The sequence below is a fragment of the Strongylocentrotus purpuratus genome, unplaced genomic scaffold (assembly GCF_000002235.5).
Source record: "Strongylocentrotus purpuratus isolate Spur 01 unplaced genomic scaffold, Spur_5.0 spur5_scaffold_2, whole genome shotgun sequence".
Classification (NCBI taxonomy): domain Eukaryota; kingdom Metazoa; phylum Echinodermata; class Echinoidea; order Camarodonta; family Strongylocentrotidae; genus Strongylocentrotus; species Strongylocentrotus purpuratus.
In genome coordinates, this window is record NW_022145605.1 from 36037761 (window position 1) to 36058473 (window position 20713).

Sequence of the window (20713 nt, forward strand, 5' to 3'; positions counted from 1 at the left end):
TTAGGCTACACAAGAACAAATCCTGCAAAACGTATTTGAAATTTTAGAGAATTCACGTACCATCATTCTCCCCCGCAAGTTCCCGAACAAGTAGAGTGTACCATCGACGTTGAAAAGCAGCAGAATCGCGCCCTTAAACAGGACTTAAACAACCCCTCGCAGTTGTCTAAAGTTAAACAGGACTTAGACAGGACTTCGTGTTTAACTTTATTTAAACACGACTTCAGAATACGAAAAAAGTTAGACACGACTTTGTGTCTAAAGTTAGACGGGACTTAAACAACTGTTTAGTTAAACAGGAGTTAGACACGACTTCAGAATACGGGCCAATGTGTCTAGATTAGCAAGTGTGCGCATGTAAAGATGACGCCTGGCTGGAATGCTCCCCAGGGAGTGAAGAATGTGCATACATTGTGTGCAGGTAAGCCTGAATCCAATGACCGGAGTAATAATATATATATCTAGCGCTTTGAGAGGACCTTGTGTCCTGAAAAGCGCTATATAAGAACTAGCTATTATTATTATTATTATCAAATTTCATTAAAATCCGTCAAACATTACTGAAGTTATCGATCGGAAACCAAATTTGTTACGGACGGACGCATGCCAGCAGGCACCCACAGAAGGACGGACGGCAGCCTGGCAACAACTAATGTATGCAATTCGGATTCTGTCTATTGAAATACTATTATTCTTTTCAGGTGAATGAAATAATTTGTATTGAGGCACTTCACAAAGCCTACCGGTATTGTCATGTCATGATGCTCATTTCTTGACTTTATACCCATATTGCCAAACCGTTTTATCATAGACCTATTACGGATGGACATTCATCGTTTTCTTAACGAATTCATTGTGATTGTCTCCGTCAATGTCATCTCAATAACATTCCGTTCAAGTTTTGTCACTTTGATCCCATGATGGTCACCGCCAAAAAGCCGGGACAGAATCAAGATAGTGATTTCACACATGTTAATCTACATGCGCAGAAGATAATAACTCGCCTAAATCATGGAAAATCGATGTGCAGTTCTGACTTATAATTAAAAATTGTTGTTCCGTGTACTGTACATGTATTTTATTTTGAAAAACATGTTGATATTGCCAGATAGAGGTTATTTTTGAATTTTTGGGTTGTGATTTAAAATCCTGTTTCCCCCTATTTCCTCATAATATTCCAGAGTTACAAAGCACAGGGCTTATAAAGATCATGGCCTTCTAACTGTTTTATAAGGTCATATCATGGGTGTGTACGAAAGTGTGCGAATCAGTAATAATAGATTTCATATCACCAAAATCGTCTGCTTTTCAACTTTGCTGCTCCCCATTGGGGATGCTTTCATTTAAGACACACTCTTACAGAGCACACCATCCAAACAAAACCCAAGAGAGGGAAACTGCTCCTTTGTCAATGACTGAAAATGCTTACGCAGTCATTATTGTTAAAACAGCTGAATGTTCTCATTAAGATGCACATAATCAGAAGGCGGCGACTATCATTGGATCAAAGAAAGAATCACGTTGAATGTCCATCCGTAATAGGTCCATAGTTTTATAAATCATATAATTCACGAGCATTTAGCAATATGCACGGCACTTGGTTATTCACTAGTCACAATAGGCCGGATAATGAACTCAACAAGTCTTGCCCATTATCCAATTGTGACTTGTGACCTGTTTGCAGTGCATTTCTACTAATGCACTTACAAACAGATATTATTTTTATAATACGCAGAAACTTCTACAGGATTCTATGTGATAATACAATATTTCCCTGTTTTGACACAATAATGAACAATTTTACACATGTTTATAAATCAGGAAGTACATTTGTATTTAAGAGGAATTTCATACCCCCCCCCCCACCCCTTACCTTTTTCTTTGGTTGACTTTGATTGGCATAAACCCAACCAACTCTGCTGCCCATGGACTGACTTGCTATTCAAGTCCTTTGTGCTTTATGTGATCTGAAGTGCCAATTGGTGATTAGATGAGTGACAAGTAACCGAACAATGATAGCTTCTTCTCCTCAAAAGCTGCTTGGTACGATTACCTACATGTATATTCAGTAATGCAAATGCTGGAGCAGACTCACACTCCTTCTTAAAACTCATGAGAGTGACATATAAATCGTCAGTACTTATGTCTTCAATCTCCAAAAAAAAAAAAATAACAACAACAAAAAAGAAAGAAAGAAGTATGACAGCATCTCTAACATAAAACTTCTCCTAGCACACATAGAAACTTTCTGCATCGTGATATAACAGTGCCTGGGTTCATATTTCTTCTTCTCATTTCTCTGACAGGAGCCTGAGTTGCATGGATCCATCCTACTAGAAAGAAAGTGACTTACTTTTCTTACAGATGAATGGTACACTCTCATCACACTGTGCCAGGTTCCAACCCCATTTCTTCAAGAATCCTTCAATGTACACTAGCTTGAGTTGTATACAGACCACAGGCTGCCCCTGCAAAACAAATATTTATGTTTGAGAAAAGATTCATTTGCTGATTATATAAGAGAGCTTTGATTTAGAAAAAAGTTAGATAATGTGTTTCCTTGACCATTCCATTTCCCCCTCACCCTCCCTCAAATAAAACTTGATGTAGATTTAATTTTTTTTTTAAAGGCCAACTGGACTATTTCAAGAACAATAATTTCACTATTTTTGGCACATTTCTTTAGAAGAAAAATGATTAAACTTTTTAGTTTGTATTAAATCACAGGCTAATCCTTGATCCTTTGTAAATAGCTGATATTTCTAGTAAAACTAGGTAGTGAACTCACATTACAATTTTAAAAGAACATCAACTGTAAGTCCCACTGCACACTACAAATTTTGACTAAGATAATAATTTCAAAGAATATGGTATAATAATGTTTAATATTATAGAGAATTCAACTGGACTTGTTAAGTTTTAGCTTGTGATGTTTCACATCCGCTTTGGGACGCTTCATAAGGCCGAATAGTCTTTGGTGGCAAATGGTGTTGACCTGTGACAGGGTCAAAGAACTTTGGGAAACGTTGAGGGAAAACGAGTTGCCGCCAAAGTCCAGTCGGGCTGATGAAGCGTCCTGGAGTGGACATGAAGCGTCACAAGGTAAGTCCAGTTGATTTGCATATATATATATTTAACGTTATTTATAAACTACCTGGATGATTGAAATATTCATAGACATTAGATATGGAAATTGAATCTTCATCATGTAAGTTCTGAATTGTTAGTTCTGAATCTATCAGAATTTCAGAGCATTATAAGTGTCAGTTGGAATAAAGACCAAACCAACTTGGAATTGAAAACAATTGCATGACTGGTTTTACGTAACTACACTTGGAGCTGATTTGAAATAGGTTTTTCCTCTTTCCTCCTACAAGGAAGTTTAGAAACCCCTGGTACTTATTATCAAAATTACAACTCTGAAATTAGATGTTTGAATGTTCATCTAAATGTGCGTATTCAAAAGCTTCTTGCCTCAAACCATAGTCAGATCATCACATAGTAGTCAGTGGGCTTAAAGGGCCCATGACATCGAAATACAAGTGTATTCATGTTGGTGTGCAGTCCTGTATACATCTCATATTTTGATATGTTAATTTCTGAATTTGTTTCATATATTTTTAAATACCGGTATTTTTTTGAAATATTTGTTTTTCAAACTTGCTAAGCTCCACCCCAAAAACCTCCAGATCTCATTCCCCTTGTGACATCATCTGTCAGTCATCAATGAGCTAACTTGAGAAAGTGGTATGTATCTTTGCCGAAGTCGACCACCTGTTACAATACGTAATACAATAGCAACATACAAGTTGCTATGTCAGACATGCTGTAGCACTACCAGGAAGACATAGGCAATGATGATGTATTGTACATATGTATGAAAGCATGCAATTCTATTATGAACGTATGTTTAGCTGGAGGAAAATACATACCATTGTTTATTCTAGAATATTAGTTTAGTCTGACATGTCTGACATAGCTACTTATATGTTGCTATTGTTTGTGGTATTGCAACAGGTGGTCAACTTTGGCAAAATTTCATGCCACTTTCTCAAGTTAGCTCATTGATGACGAACAGATGATGTCACAAGGGGAATGAGATCTGGAGGATTTTGGGGTGGAGCTTAGCAAGTTTGAAAAACAAATATTTCAAAAAATATTTAAAAATCTATGAAACAAATTCAGAAGTTCAAAAATTCAAAAATCAACAGGAATGCACTTGTATTTCGATGTCATGGGCCCTGTACATCAACATTTCAGAAGTTTAAGAAACTACCTTTAAATCCTCTGGCACCGTGGTAGGAATGTTTGCGCTGTTGTCAAGGAGTGGCTCAGGTCCTGTCTGTTCCTCTGTCTGGACCTGCCACATGGTGGTGGCGGCGGTGGTATTGTTGGAGTTGTTGGAGTTGCTGCCATCGGTACCCGCTGGCTTGTCTACATCACCGGATACGCTCGGAACCAACATGTAGCCCATCCACCATACAAGTGTACTATTGCTTGGATCAATAGCCTGTTAAGAAGTATAAAGAGAAATAGTATTCCTCGCATTACATAGTAATAGTTTTACTATTAATACTAATCAGATACACTGGGAACCAAAATATATCTTAGCCTATTCACCATACTTGGGTACTATTCCTTGGAGAAATAACCTGTAAAACGAGGAATAGTATTACTTGCAATACTTAGTAATAGTATTACTGTCAAAATGCGCAAGCTATCAATGCCAGTCAGGTGTTTATAGGGAAAGGAATGCGATGCGTTCAAGCATGTAGTTGCTATTGTTGCTATGTGGGTTGAAGGCAAGGTTCGCACCACGTAGGCAGAGCTCTACAAGTATAAGTCTGTATAGCGTAAGGACTGAGTGAGAGTGAGCTAGTACATGTACATAGGGCGTGGTTGGAGCTTGGTGAAAACGTGTCAGGCTAATGGTAATTGTCTCAGAAATTACTTTAATATCCTTAATAAGCCACAAGAGAAAACCAAGCCTCTACAGGACCACACCAATGCTGCTCTGCAGTCTTTGGACCATGTACAGAGGAGATAAACTCGTACTTTTGGGCTTGCCTGGACACCAGGCCGCTATTAATCGCCCGAACTGGATTCTCACTAGCCGGGCTAGCATTCTACGGCTGCATGGACTAGAGGTCACATGCAGGTCACGCAGCATCTCTCAACCCGACCGGACGTAGCACAGTGGACATCGATGTATCAGATGTTTTTGACCTATTCATTCCTGGGTATATTATTATTATAATTAATCTACGCTTCTGCTTTAATAAAGAAGCTTGGTGTTTGCTTATTTCATAATCATACACAAATTGTGCAGATTCTGTTAATTTACGAGTACGTGTTTCGTGGAGACTGGTGGTGACGATTACTAACTACACTAGAAACCAACATATAGCCCATCCATCAAGGGTACTACTGCTTTGATCAAAAACCTGATATGAAGAAGTAAAGTAACCAGCGGTAGCTGAAACTATAGTTTCTGAGGTGACGTGACTACAACTATGAACAAGAGGTCCGTGGACCTTACGTTCACCTGAGCAGATGAAAGTAGGAGCCTCCCAATAGGCGACCTAGCTCCCCTAGCTCCCATCCCCCTTGCACCAGGAACAAATGATTTATTGGAACAGTTGGGTAATTTAGAGGTGCTGTTTCCCAAGTCCCCTGCAGGGGTATGTATCCCATTCACATAACTTTAGGTCTTCTTCACATAAAAATGATTCCTACAATGTTTAGTCAGAATCCATACCAACATTTTGTATAAAATCGTATCTTCACTTCATAATCTATAAGAATATGAAATCAAAACAAATGAGGGTAACCAGGCATTTTGAAGAGATATCCTTGTGCGTGCGTAGATTTTTCAGTTTGCTATGCTCACATTGCTGTTTGGATGGTGGATATTGAAGGCTGCTTCCCAAGCCCCCTTGGGGGTATGTACCCCATTTAACAACTTCAGATCTCCCTTGCCTAAGGATTCTTAGGATGATTCTTACCAAGTTGGGTTAAAATCAGGCAACAGATTTTTTAGAAGAAACTGAAAATGTAAAAAGTTTACGAATGGCGGAAGATCGCAATAGCTCTGAGTGCCCTGAGCCTTGGCTTGTGCTTCACATTTCTTTATCTTATAACCAGGGTTCCTACACTTACACATTTTAAAAATTCCATGACTTTCCATGACTTTCCAGAGCAGGATAATGTAAATTTCCATGATTATTTTCAATGATGAACATGTCTTAATTTAAAGCGTACAACTATACATCATCGCAATACTAGGAAGCAAATCACAAAAATATAAGGCGCACCCCTATTTTGAAGATCCCCCCCCCAAAAAAAAAAAAAAAAAAAAAATCTAAAAAAAAAATTTGAAAAAAAAAAAATCTGTCATCTTTAGTTTAAAAACAAAATTATTACTAGACCTAGGTCTAACTTAGTTCACAAGCACTTCAACTGTGCCTCGTATAATGAAAAGTGAAAGTATTTTTCGAACACTGAAATATGACGCGATCTGATCTGGTTAAGAAAAAGACACCAAAAAAAAGCCAACATTGGTCTTTTTGTTAACATCAGATCGGCTCTTATTTCAGTGACAGTGTTCGAAAATACTTTCATTTTATTACGAGGCACAGTTGAAGTGCTTGTGAACTAAGTTAGAACCATCAGTAACAATGTTGTTTTTAAAACTAAAGATGACAGAATTTTCCTCCGAGTCCAAACAGAAATGTGGACAGGCTAGTTTTTGTGTGGTGATTCGTTATCCCCTGTGTAAGTGAGCTGCATCATACAGGTGAGTGAGCTGAAGACACGGGAGAGCTTCGGCCGGCAAAGTGCTTTGTGACAGGGCATAATTTATCGAGACTGAAAAAAAACTCTCTTCCTTTCAAATTAGGAAAGTACTTTAACTTCAAATAGTAGATCCTATTCTTTATTTGCATTATGTAATTCATGTTGAGACGCAGAGATTTTTGAAAACCACTAAAAAGTAGCATTTGAGGACTCAAATATCCTGTACCTGACTATATAAGGCGCACCCCCGACTTTCGATATTTTGCTGACGGAAAAAAAGTGTGTCTTAATTGCGGACCTTGGGGAAAGCAGCAACCACGAGGCTAGGCTAGCTAACTACTGGCTGTATGCTTGCGCTCGCACAATGGACGCCAAATGTGGAATCAAATGCGATTCAGGGTTGCGATATTCGAGTAACGAGCAACACAATTTTTAAAGCGGTTCACAAGACAAATTAAATGCCATTTTAACAAACATCTTGAAGAAAAAAAGATTTTCCCTGACTTTCCAGAAAAAATGGATGAATTCCCCAACTTTCCCTGACTTTTTGCTTCTGGAAAAAACATTTTTTTAATTCCCTGACCCGTACAAACCCTGTATAACACACATATTAAGTGAGTAGGAAAAGGATCTTTGTTTTGCACAGCTAAAACTGTTGTGGTTTACCACCTCATGTTAACTAGCCTTTATATATAATAGAGTTTGGTACACAATGAATGGATAAGTAATCCAAATCTGACATTGCACATCTTCACTGACTTGCTAATTAGATGATCTCTATCAATAATGATGAACACTTTTGAAGGTTTATAACTTCCTTTTTTCTTTGTCTAATTCATCTCAACTTTTCACAAAACATTTTCTTTCCTTCTTCTGCTGTAATTCTGGCCAAATTTGTTTGACACTTCAATTACACTTCATATCCCATTCACATTGGTGAAATCAACAGCACGACACCAATCGACTGAAGAAGAAAAAATGTATGTTATCCCATGGCCAACAAATCAGTTGGTTTCAAGTTGATTTGGAGTTTGACTAGAGAGTACACGGTAAGCTTTAAAATCAACATTAGCAAGGTCCCCAATACCTGTTTAGTGAGGACATCCTGTAGCTCTTGCCCTGTGACTGTAGCCAGCGATCCACCTTCATGCCTGCAGAACTCCTGGGCAGCTGTGTGCTTCAGGGTATCGTGCTTCTGAGGCTTGCGGAAGCACGAGTTGGTCTGTGGGTACAAGTACCACCCCTCAGGACACCATGGCAGATTGGCTAAAATGAATCAAACACAGACAAAAAATGAAGAAGTCTCAAGTCATTTATACTTCTTTAAATGTCTCATTCCCTTGTGTCGACTCACAAAATGAAGTTTCATCTGGGCATTATTCCCCGAACCATAATCATAAGTACTTGGTAGACATGCTAGTGAACGTCTGACAAATATGTCTTGACTTATACATCCCAACTGTCACATATGTAAATCATTTGTGGATGTGTCATACCTGTAGAACCCTATATCTAGTCAAAGTACAAGTTTGCAGGCATCCCTTTGAAATGTTTGTTACTACACACATTCAATGGGATGTCTGCAAAGTTATACTGATGACGATTTTGTGAAATGATACCTTGATTGCTATTTTAGAAATTACACGTACACATGTTGTACATGTATGCTTATTTAAGTAAGCAACCAGATGACCTGCATGCCAAGTCCTACTAACCTAAGGACTTAGAGGTAATGAGAAGTAATGTTTCATCAAAGGGTACTAACCTATCAAGTTGGATCTAAATCAACGACTTTCCAGTCTGAGACTACTACTCTACCACTGAGTCATCACACTCCCTTCCTAAGTGTCACATAAACTTTTCCATAAAAGGCTTTTCTGTACAGTCAATACCGGTACTTTAACAGGAAACTACATGTATTTGAAGGGCTTCAAACCCAATAAGAAAAGCAACAACCCCTTGTTATAAAAATAATCAAACATCATTTTTGTGTAAAATATTCCTAGACTGAGTGTTTTTCCTCAATAAATGTAGATTACTTTCAAGCTAATATTCCTTTCCATGATAACTACATGTACCTGTATATCTCAAGTTATTAATCATTTCAACAGTATTCTCTCCACAATGTACATTTCAAGATCAGAACATTTGAATGAAAATAATGAAATTCCATCATTCGTACACAATCATTCCATCATTGTATCATTCGAAATTCCATCAGTTTACCTGTTACAGTATGTAATTTGCTAATTTCTACCAATTCTACACCATAAGATGCATTTCACACCCTTACAACAGGCGTAATAAATTTACTTTCTATATTTGCAACACCAATTATTCATTTCATTGAGTACATGTACATGTGTTTAATGAGGGCTATCAATCAATTCTCATTTCATCCACACACATGTATAAATACTACATGTAGTTAAAAACTTTACAGCAAGATGAGGTGTTTTGGTCTAGTGGATAAGTCTCTGGACTGTGAACTACAAGTTGTAGGGTTACTGCCGCAGCACTCATATCCTTTGGCAAGATATTAATTAGCCTCACTCGACTCAGGTGTAGTAAATAGGTACCAAGTCGAATATATTCCTTGAATGCAATGAGCACGACAGTTTTCGGAGCCAAGTCCTTTGGAAGCGCGTAGAGAGATTACATGTACATCATTATGTAATACATGCTCTATGTGTAAAAAAAGAATATTATTATCAAGACTTGGAATAGAAGACTTTGTTTTACCTGCAAAGCCAGGGTATCCTTTACGATCACCTTCTGGTGTTGGAAGCTCACCCGGTGAGGCTGATACTGGGTTCAACTCCATCCTTGCCAATACCAAGGAAAACAGGCATGCTAGAAGGAGATATGGAAAGTGGAAATAAAAAGAGATGGAAAAGGATGATGGAAAAACTTTAATTAAAATGAAAAAATATAAATTTTGTGAAAGTTTAAAGTTGTGATTAGATTGAATTGACACAATACGAAATGTTGCAATTTGGCCACTTTTCGACCCAAACTGACTATTTTAGTTGCTTTTGGTCAGGGGGTAATTTTTCCAATCATTGTTTTCAGCAAAGGAGATTTGATGGGCCTACTGTTTGCGATGTGCCCTGATGCTAGAAAATGTGGTCAAATTGACCCCCATTTTGACCATTTGTATTGATTGTTGTCCAAAATCAGGCCCATTTTTCAGTCAGAAAATGGGTAGTTTAGAAATCGAAGTTCATTATAAAAATGTGCGCAGACAATATCAAAACAATCGATCCCATTGAATGAATTTACACAGGTCGGTGGCAGCTAGCGTTGTTGCGCTCCACTGGTTGAAACTTTGAAAGATGTCGACCAGCAACATGAAAAATAGATCTGTCGCTTGACGGTGGGGGTGCTGTGTATTGTGAATCCACCATGTTGAGATAAATTGATTGCTAGTCGGGTCACAGATTTGCTGGAAATGTGTTTTCTTGATGCAAATCAAAAAATAATTTTATTGAATGATCTACATGTACATGTATTAAGGCTATCAAGTTGATAGATGAGTAAATCGGCAATGACAAAATAATCACAAATGAATAAATCTTGAAAACTCATCGTTAAACAATAAACTTGTGAATTATCAAAATTAGAGGCACTTCAGACTCTCACAGAGAACTTGTTGGGGTTTGTTTGATATTTTCTCCCCTAATTAATGTGGGAGTATCTCAAATAAGAACACCAAGAATGTAATTTTTGTTTTGATCCCTTTGATTTTACAGACAACATGTACTGTACATGTATTACACTGTACATGCAATCTCGTGCATCATTAATTATGTGCAGGGCAAGCTTTAAATCATTTTATGCTTAGTCATCAAAGGGGAGATTTAAATCAATAAATGTGCATACAAATTTTTAACAAAAATTGTAATATTATAAATTCAGCATAAAACTGGGATAGGAAAAGTGAATAAATAAGCCAACATTTGAAATTACTTCTATATTTAGATAGTCATTGGCATTGCCATCTGGTCATTTGCCATATTAATTAGCACACATTAAGTCTGTAAAGCCATGGACTTGATCCAGCTATGGGAAAACCTCCAATAAGATTACAAGGGAATCATGTAGGTAGAAACAAAATTGTATCATGTTTGCACACTTGTTACAAACATAAATAACCCTTATCAACCATACTGTACTGTAGGTACCTCTGCATGTTATGATGGTTAAAAAGAAACCCATCCTATCCCTTTCTTTTCCTAAATCTCAAGTTAATGTACAAAACAAAAATAAAAATTGGACTTGGATCATAATATCACATAAAGCAATATAAAACACAGGAAACCTTCCCATCTGACCCTATTTGTATTGGGGCATTGGAATATTTTGACAATATATAAAATTGTACCCATGCATGCATCAAATATTGTGAACAAGTACACAAATGAAGGGGGGGGGGGGGAGTGAATATAAAACAGACAGGAACAGGTTGCTGGAAACACTTTCTTTTTCTTCATTACATGTATCTATTATGAAGGGTTTCAGTATAAATGTACAATATATGCGTCATTAAATCATTGTATCGTCAGGGATTTTTTGTTGTTTTAAGATTGTGAAAGTCATACATGTAGTACATTCAACCCCTCCCCCTTTTTCCTCTAGGATTTCCATTCAGTAATTATAATCCCATGAGCTTACATGTAAATTATTCTAGATCAAAAGTTTAGATTCATGATTAGATTCAAAACCAAATTTTGCTGTATAGTGTGGAATTCTGTTCACTGGTCAGAGGCTGTCTCTAAATGATTGCTAGAGTGCATGGGCTACTCCATTTTTTGACCTTGTAACTTTCTCACTATTTTATTTCTATTTGAAAAATGTTTAACATTAGGCCTGCTATACTCGGTGCACATGTACTGTAGACACATGTAATATGTTGTAATACAGGCCTAAAGAGAGCATTATTCATTTATTAATTCATTTATTACCAAAATTTTGTGTTGTACATTAGAATTCAGCATGATAACAATTATACATTTAGTAAAAGAAGCCAACAAATACCAAGAGCTGGTCTATTTGGCCCGATGCAATACAACATAAATACAATCAATCAATCACTAAGAGTAAATATTGGATCATAAAGAAATATTTTTGATTTGCAATTAACCTTAAAACAATTCTGTTAAATTGTTATGAAATATATACTTGAAATAAACATACCGGTATCTCAAACGTACATACATGTACCGGTGTACAGGTTAATGTACACTACAGGGTATGTACATGTACATTAACCTGTTTAAATATTTAACTATTTAAATATTCATAGTAATTCTATTCATATTGTACAATTTCTTTACAATAGATGCATCAATGATGAAAATCAGTTAAAGTATATTCTTCAAGAAGAGCTGTTTTAAATATTTGTCTGAAACTTTTTCATGATTTTATGATCATTTTCATTAGACAGATCATTCTAAATATACATGTACACTGTATGTACTGTTATGTATGGTCTGTTATGTATGGTCTGTCCTATTGTATGGAGCAGAAACATGGACAATAAAGCAAGGCCATGGAAAATAGAATAACATCTTTTGAAATGTGGATCTACAGAAGAATGATGAAAATATCCTGGAAACGAATGAAAACCAACAAAGAGATATTGCTCATGGCAGGGCGAAAACAAATTGCACTAGTAGGATTAGTTAAGGAGAGAAAAATTAAATACTTTGGTCATGTCAAAAGGCACCAAAGCCTCTTAAAGGATGTATTGGAAGGAAGAGTGGAAGGAAGTAGACCTACATGTAGAGGGAGACTCAGAATCAACTGGGAAGAGAATGTCAAGAACTGGAGTGGACTAAAACTGCAAGAGTGCACCAGAATGGCAGAAGACAGAGTGAAATGGAGAGATGTTGCAATCAACCTCCAAACCAGGAGAAGATACTGAGATAGATAGACTCTATGCACCAGAATATGATATAGACTGTTTCTTACAGTATGTTTTTTCTTACTTTTATGAGATTAGTATTATAATTTTCATTGGTTGTTTGACTTGTTTCATAAGGCATGGGGGGGGGGGGGGGGGGGGGGGGGGTAAGAGTACTTTTATTTTGGGGGGGGGGGGGGTGGTCCCAACAATTTTGCAACGACTCGAGGGGGGGGGGGGGATAATGTCATTTTTGGGGTCACCCTTTTGCACACAACAAAATAAAAAACTTTTTTACCCCCCCCCCCCCCACTCCGTACGTGCCTGCAACTAATACACTTCTGGATACAAAATGTCTTATTCTTTAGTCTTTCTGTCTTTCTGTCTTCTTACTTACAACATTACATACATGTACTTCATTTCTATACTTTTTCCCATTCAGTTCCTCATTGATACTTAAACCAATTAAATGACATCGTCAAAGCAAATCCTACATTTTCCATAAAAACCACTGCCAGTGCCTTATAAGGATGTCATCTTTGATCACTGTCGACGTCAATCTCTATTCCGAGTTTCACCATGGTCGAACGTTGAGTCCGCATCCGATTGACATCGCTTTCCTTCATCTTCCATTTTTTAACTGTACTCTGATCACCGACGTCAGACTATGATCTACCAAGTACCATTATTTCTTTGACTCTCGTCTTTCGAAGAAATGAGTCCAACATCCTCTATGACTCTCGCACCTTTGCTGGAAGGACAGTTTATATAATGTACATTTTATCATGTAACTTGGATATGAGCGGCAGTCTTTCGCTATAGAAATAGACCAACTACACATTGTCGTGTACTTAAATAATTTATTATGTAATTTGATGAGCGGCAGTCTTTCGCTATAGAAATAGACTTGACTTTTGATGGTTAATTGTTTTATATATTTTGCACAAGCTATATTTTACGTGAGCTAGATTTTAGCTCGTTTGAATAAACGCTTTTTAATAAAAGTATACTTATTGTTTCCATTTTTCTTTGTTTGAACTTTGAAGCCCTATTGTCCTCTCGTTAAATCACAGTAAAAAAAAAGGTCAAGACTTGAATTGGATACAGTGAGTCAGTGATTATTTAAATAATAATCATTTTTCAACCCCCCTGATTTAAAGCTCTTGCCAAACGCACACAAAGTTCAAGGATTACCTAAGTACAGAAAAGGAAGTTCATGTTTAATAAACTAAAAATAAAACATTCCTTCAATAATTTTCAAAAGCCTCACAACCTATAGTACATGTACATGTACTACATTATATATACTTTGGACAGTCTCTTTGCTAAATTAAATCGGGATGTTTTTAACTTTTTATGCACGTATGGTTTAATTCATACAAATCAAACCCATATTATGATCAAGCACAATTTGCAACATTTTGAACTGTAGTATTCTTAAATAATTGAGCTCATTTTACATGTAGAACTGATCTATAGTTCAAAATTATATGCTTTGAGACATAACTCCTCAAAAAAGTTCTGCAATTCACATTTCAGTGTTGATAACTCTTGTTACTATATTATCATACTAGACATTGGTGTCATTGAAATTGTAATGATTATGTAATTATGGAATGTTCAGTACACCTGCATATGGGGCAGAGCCTGAAGTGAAATGTTGCAAAATGCCTTGTTATACACAGTTCTCAATGGCAAGTTTAATGTCACTTAATCGATTACTGATGAATTTTGACAAGGTCTTGCTGTATCGTAATTGATATTCCATTGGGAAGGTCATTGACATTTACATGTCTCCTCTCTCCAGTCTCAACTAGTCAATGGTACTACCTACCGTACACCCTACTAATGAATTTCACCATATTGATCATGCTACATGTACAAGTCGTACATTTCTTGTAACGAGTCAAGCAATAAGGACGCAGGATTCAAGAATTGCCATTTGGTTCCATATTTATTCATACTTATAGGTTCAGACAGCTATAATTTCTGTATCTCTCAATAAACATGTAGGTTCTGCAGAGCTACCAAGTGTCACGCATTAGACGTGACGTCACACATTTCGAGGGTCTGAAAACGCTCTCACGCACGACGCGCGCGCTAGATTTCGAAAAAATGCTTTACCTTATACGTGTGTTATACCCTCGCCCGTGCGGTCGCGCGCCGAGTCATGAAAATGTCACGCATTGCTGATCTTTGAACTTGGCGTCTCTGGTTCTGCCGAGGATACACCCAAATTCCTTATGGAGAACCCCCTTTCTCAGAGCCCACTAAAACGTTTCAATGCAAAGCTACAATTGTATAACTGTACATGGAGGCAGTATATGCATAGAGCTTTGCATCTAAATGTGGCAATCAAAGTTGTAAAAATAAATGATTTCACTGTACAAATGTTATGAATTCACTTAAATGCTTCTCAATGCATCATCCTGAACTAAGACTCACAATATGTTTTTGTTGCAGTTCCTACAAAACAATTCACTCATCTGTATGATACAGTGATAATTGTAAATATAATCAGAATTATAATTCATTTATTGTGCGCCAAGAGTGACACTTAAAGCAGATTTGTGCACCATATATTAAAGCGGGACTGCACTACTTGTAGCTACTTGCGCCCTCTATATAGAAAACAATGCCTAAGCGCCGCAGTGAAAAAAATACACAGGGCTCATGGCAAATTAGCCCCCCAAATGCCCCAAAGAGCCCCGAAAGTCATAAAAGAGCCCACAAAATTTGCATAGAGTTCAATGCAAAACAATTTAAAGAGTGTTATTTTCATGCAAGCAAGCTTGAAAAGCAGCCCCAGAAATTTGTTAAAGTATTTTTTACCCGCTAAGCTGTTTCTTATGTTAAGTGAGAGCTGATTTGGTGAGATGACCACCTGTCAGTGACCATGCATGGAGGTCTACTCCCTCCCGGCCTAACTAGTGCATACACTGTACATGCAGTAAAGAATTATTATTAGTACTATAGTTAAAATGAAGTGAAACTTCATCCCAAATGTGCACGACCATGTCTTGGAAACATAATAAATTTTGTGTTGGCACCATCAGTAATGAGATGTTTTGGCATCATCTTGTATCAAGTAACTGTACTGCATATAAACTAAAGAGAAAAAGAAATTTCAAGTTCAGAACTAGAATCTTGCACCCTGACAACAAGTAACTAAACTAAGCTTTTATTTGTCTTTAGAGTACTGTCACCATGGATTGACTGTGTCTGTAGGATGAAGTTATCCAAGAGAAACAAGTAGAGTCTCTTGGGACTAACCCCCACAATAATTCTTGGCAAAGACATATTCAAAAAAGGAAAGAGAATTTATCAAACCCAGCCTCCACGATGCAGGTAAACTGCAGAATCAGATAGAGTCTCTACTGGAGAATTACAACCAGAGCGCCACGCAAATATACAATTGTAATACTAATTGCACAAGTTTATTCAGCTCTTATTCATGGCCCCCCTCTAGGTTATGTAATGAGTCTTGCAAGGTTCTGGTTATTCAGCTTTTTGTACGATCTCATTGATTTTTCATACATGTACAAACAAATGTACATTAAGTTGGTATCACTGGAAAGAAGAATAAACAAGGAATAAAAAAGATACCTTTCATTCCTCTTTGATGGCGTACTTTACATTACTTGTGTCAAAAAGATTTCATAACAGCAGTAAAGCTACATGTACAATCAACTCTTGAATATGAGACCTTATTATGTCTCATCTTTGAGGACAGTCAGGAAGACAAGAACCAAGAAAATATACCGACACGTTCTTCTCAACGTCTACCCCAAAGCGATTTTGAAAAAAAGTAATGTACTGTATATAGTGCAAACTGATTGGTCGATGTGTAGAGCGAGGCCATTTTCCTTGCTTCCTCTAATATGTACAGTACATGTAGGCCTAATGTACACATACTATATAAACTGTACATGTACATGTATATTGGAAAGAGAAAATATGATATTGACAAAGTAAAGAGAAAAATGCAGATTCATTAACTTCTCAAGAATCTTCTTGCTTAGCATTTGTTTATTTTCCTGAAGGATCTGGCAAGTGCTGTGCTGGGCATGCAATCTTCAGACTTGTCACATACGTTAACGATTGAAGGTTTCCTGAATAAGAATGACATCTCCTTAATTGAGTAACAACTTGGCTACCACCCAAACTTACCCTAGAAACTCAAAGTGAAGGTGGTAAATATCTGCAGAAACTGAACCCTGCACATATCAGATAGTTGTAAGTTACTTGACAGAGTAATATTGAGCATTCATTAAACCATGAAATCTATTTCATGGAAACTGGGCAAGCAGAACAACCTAAACATGATAACTACTGATTAAAAAAATAACCAGGACTACACACATAATATTACCAACAGTCCTTTTCACGACCCTCTCTTTCACATGGTGCAACCTGTATCACCATGCAAGCCGATGCTTATAAGCAGCATCTAAAAAAAATAATATATTGGTAATGTATTGGTGCATTTCAAACTTTCAATGTACCATTATAATATTTTTGAAAGTTTGGTAACCAAGTGTATCATACCAAGTTGGGCCAAAATCGAACAAGACTTTACAATTTACAACCTTGTTTCAATATTTTCCAATAATCTTCCTTTCAATGTCTTTGTTTGAAAGTACAAGTACATGTAAGTACATTATGTATGTAGCTTCAAATGTAGTACACACAAACATGTATGTATGCATACAGATAACAAGACCTAATGATGTTACTGTTAGTGCATAGCCAAATATCATGCATTGAACAAGAGACATTACATACAATGTACACTGTATGTAAATGCATGTAGATGTACAGTGTATATGTAAGATGGGAAGTGATTATTTGGAAAATAAGCTGGAAATCTTTAGGCTCTTCTTCCTCATGTACAGTTTCAATTTTCAATTCAATTTCAATTTATTTATGTTTCCAACAAAACATTACAAATTAATTAATATCTTAGGAATTCATACATATTGGAAACAGAGTGGTCCACTAAAAAGCAATGCTTGTACAATTGTGGACCCCTGTACAGTCTCGTTCAGTTTGAATTGCACAGTTTGAATTTTTAAATTATTCTTTCTAACATCGGAAAGTTGAACAAATTGTATTTTACTGCTATTTAGGTGTCATCAATTGTCACTAAAGTGCAGATTTTGAGTGAAATTAGTTGAGTTTTGTTTTCAAACAAAGATATTTATGGTTTGCTTGGAAGGTGTCACTGTGCGACACCCTCTAACAATAAATTCTCCCAACCATTTTTGAATTTTCCCCAACCCTTTTTTCAATGAAAATAAGACATGCTTTTACAAATCTTTCAAATCTTAAATGTCAGGAATGGTACATGTACAGTACATGTGTATATATAGGCCTAGAGCGAATTCATTGCTTTGTGACGATATACATTTACCTACATCGTTATTAAATTGTAATAATATACCGGTAGTTGGGAGAATTAAGGAATCAATCTGATCAGTTTTCCTCAATTTTTATCATTAATAATGGTCTGTTTTCGCTCAACCTCTAGATTATCTTTAACACCTAGCATTGTCACGACTCACTACCTTAGCACCATTTTCTCTCATCTGAACAATGATACCCTAAAAGTCCCTTTAATGTAATGTAATGAGGTACTTGAGTACCCTGTCAGGCTTACAGGCAGATACTGGTACTGGAGTACTCGGCGGCCAATTAATTATTTTTTTTTAAATATTTTTTTTACAGACCCCTACATGTATTTTTTAGACATGGCACAGAAAAAAAAAGAAGATCTAGATCTAGCCTTTTTATTGTGGTGATTGCTACGAGTACAATAAAACATGTTTACGCCAACAGTCGCCAAGTGACGGCGCTGCTCAATTTTTAATTTTTTTTAATCGTTTCTCTTAATTCCCTCGATCATGTCTGCTATTCATTAATGATAATAATAGTGGGTTCTTGTATAGACAGAAATATTCGTCTGATATGGATTATTTCTTTAATAAAACTGACATTTGTTGACTTTCCCCATATACAGACGGTAATCTCGATGACTCGCAATGGGGGGATAAATTGGCCAATTTCTGTACCTCTGTACCGACCTAATTTACATCTGATTTAGAAATCAGAAAATTAGATCTAAATAAAGAAAATCGGGGAGAAAATGTTTTGAACGAAAAGATGTACATTGTTGGCTCTAGCTACCCCCACGGTACGAGATCTCTGGGTTACCATCTGTATTGGGGAATGTCAAGAAATGTCAGTTTTATTAAAGAAATGACCCAAATCAGATGGTTATTTCTGTCTAGTCTGCATGCTACATGGTGCCATCCCTTAATGCCACTTTGAAGACATCGAGTGAGACCAACTCTCTTGGGTCTTTCTTCAGAGAGTTCCATTCTTTGCTGGTGCGGTGAAAGAAGGAGGAAGAGTGCACTTGGGAGCTGCAGTGGGGATTCCAGAAACGTGAGCCATGACCTCTTACTAATACTAGTCTTGTGATGGATGTAGATTCAGTGAGATGTTGTTTCCACTTGATATCTACCAGGGGGGTCCAGACAACTCGCCACAAAGACAACCCGCCCCAAGACAACCCGCCACAATACCCTGGACATCTCACCACAATACCCTGGACAACTCGCCACAAGCGAGTTGTCCAGGGTGGGGTGCCTTTTCGGACAACTCACCACACTTTTTTCCCCTCATGATTTCTAGATCTAAAATCCCTCATCTTCATGATCTTAGATGAAATTGTCATTGTATGTATTCATTATTCTTTTATAAACACAGTCATGACAGGAAACATGGAAATTGTGAGTATTTTGAGAGCTGTTCTAAAGAATAAAGATGATTTTCCTTGCGCTTGCAACAAGACCCGCAACAAGAATCTATTTTGGACTGTGCGAAACTAACCTAGAAAACCTAGAAATAAACCATATTTCAATTTTATTTCGCTGGTCAACTGCCCCCTCCCCCATCAGGACGCCAGTGCTTCCAGTACCCTTCCATGAATTCCTACCATTAAAAATTATCAGAAGGGAAAAAGGACATGTACAAAGGATAAAGGGGGCACTTTAGGGGAACCCGAAAAAGTGGGGGCACAGTGTCCCCCCCCCCCAATGAAGAATGCCGCCTCTGACGAAACTAACCCAGAAAATCTAGAAATAAATCACATGTCAATTTTATTTCGCGGGTCAAATAACCCCCCCCCCCCCCCCCCCATCAGTACACCAGTGCTTCCAATATCCTACCATTAAACAATTTCTGAGACAGAAAAATGCAGCTGCTATAGACCTCTAGATCTAAATACCAAGTTATCCCAATGATCTGGCGATCGTACGCCTTCGGTTTGTCAAAAATATATTATTGTTGCAAGGGAAATCAGCTTTATTCTTTATTCTTTGAAATGACTGTGTTTATAAAAGCATGAAAATCATGAAAAATGATAATTTCATCTAAGATGAGGGATTTTAGATCTAGAAATCATGAGGTGAAAAAAGTGTGGCGAGTTGTCCGAAAAGGCACCCCACCCTGGACAACTCGCCTGTGGCGAGTTGTCCAGGGTATTGTGGCGAGATGTCCAGGGTATTGTGGCGGGTTGTCTTGTGGCGGGTTGTCTTGTGGCGGGTTGTCTTGGGGCGGGTTGTCTTTGTGGCGAGTTGTCTGGAATTCCTACCAGGTCCCAGCGGATTCTGTAGAGCATAGCCCATAGGCATAGCAAGTCGACCCTGGTAATATTACCCAGGCTTTAGCACGGCTGCCATTATAGGCCTACAGCGCTCTAGAAATCTACTCTACAAATGTAGATCTAGGTCTATAGACTACGTCTAGGGTCTAGACTAGAGAAATTTGCTATCAATTAACTATCATTGTAATTCAATGATTCAACTTCAACTTAGACTCTAGACCTAGAAATCTAACTTTAGCCTAGATCTAGGTTGAAATTGGAATCTCCTGATTTCCCTTTCTAAATTCTAGCTAGTCCCAAGGCTAGGCTTGGTTTTAAAGTTTCATACATCACAATTATCAGTT

At 37.2% G+C, this 20713-nt stretch overlaps 1 protein-coding gene across 2 annotated transcripts in view; it reads right to left on the reverse strand.

Annotated features, from left to right (window-relative positions):
• Window positions 1-20713, reverse strand: part of LOC763357 (integral membrane protein DGCR2/IDD) — a 32542-nt gene that overhangs the window by 11441 nt on the left and 388 nt on the right. For both annotated transcript variants that reach the window (XM_001199299.4, XM_011678608.2), the window contains exons 2-5: window positions 9538-9648; window positions 7883-8061; window positions 4277-4510; window positions 2354-2468 (exon numbers count right to left, since the gene is read on the reverse strand). In XM_001199299.4, the coding sequence (XP_001199299.2) occupies window positions 2354-2468; window positions 4277-4510; window positions 7883-8061; window positions 9538-9648 (639 nt within the window). The remainder of the gene's footprint in view (window positions 1-2353; window positions 2469-4276; window positions 4511-7882; window positions 8062-9537; window positions 9649-20713) is intronic.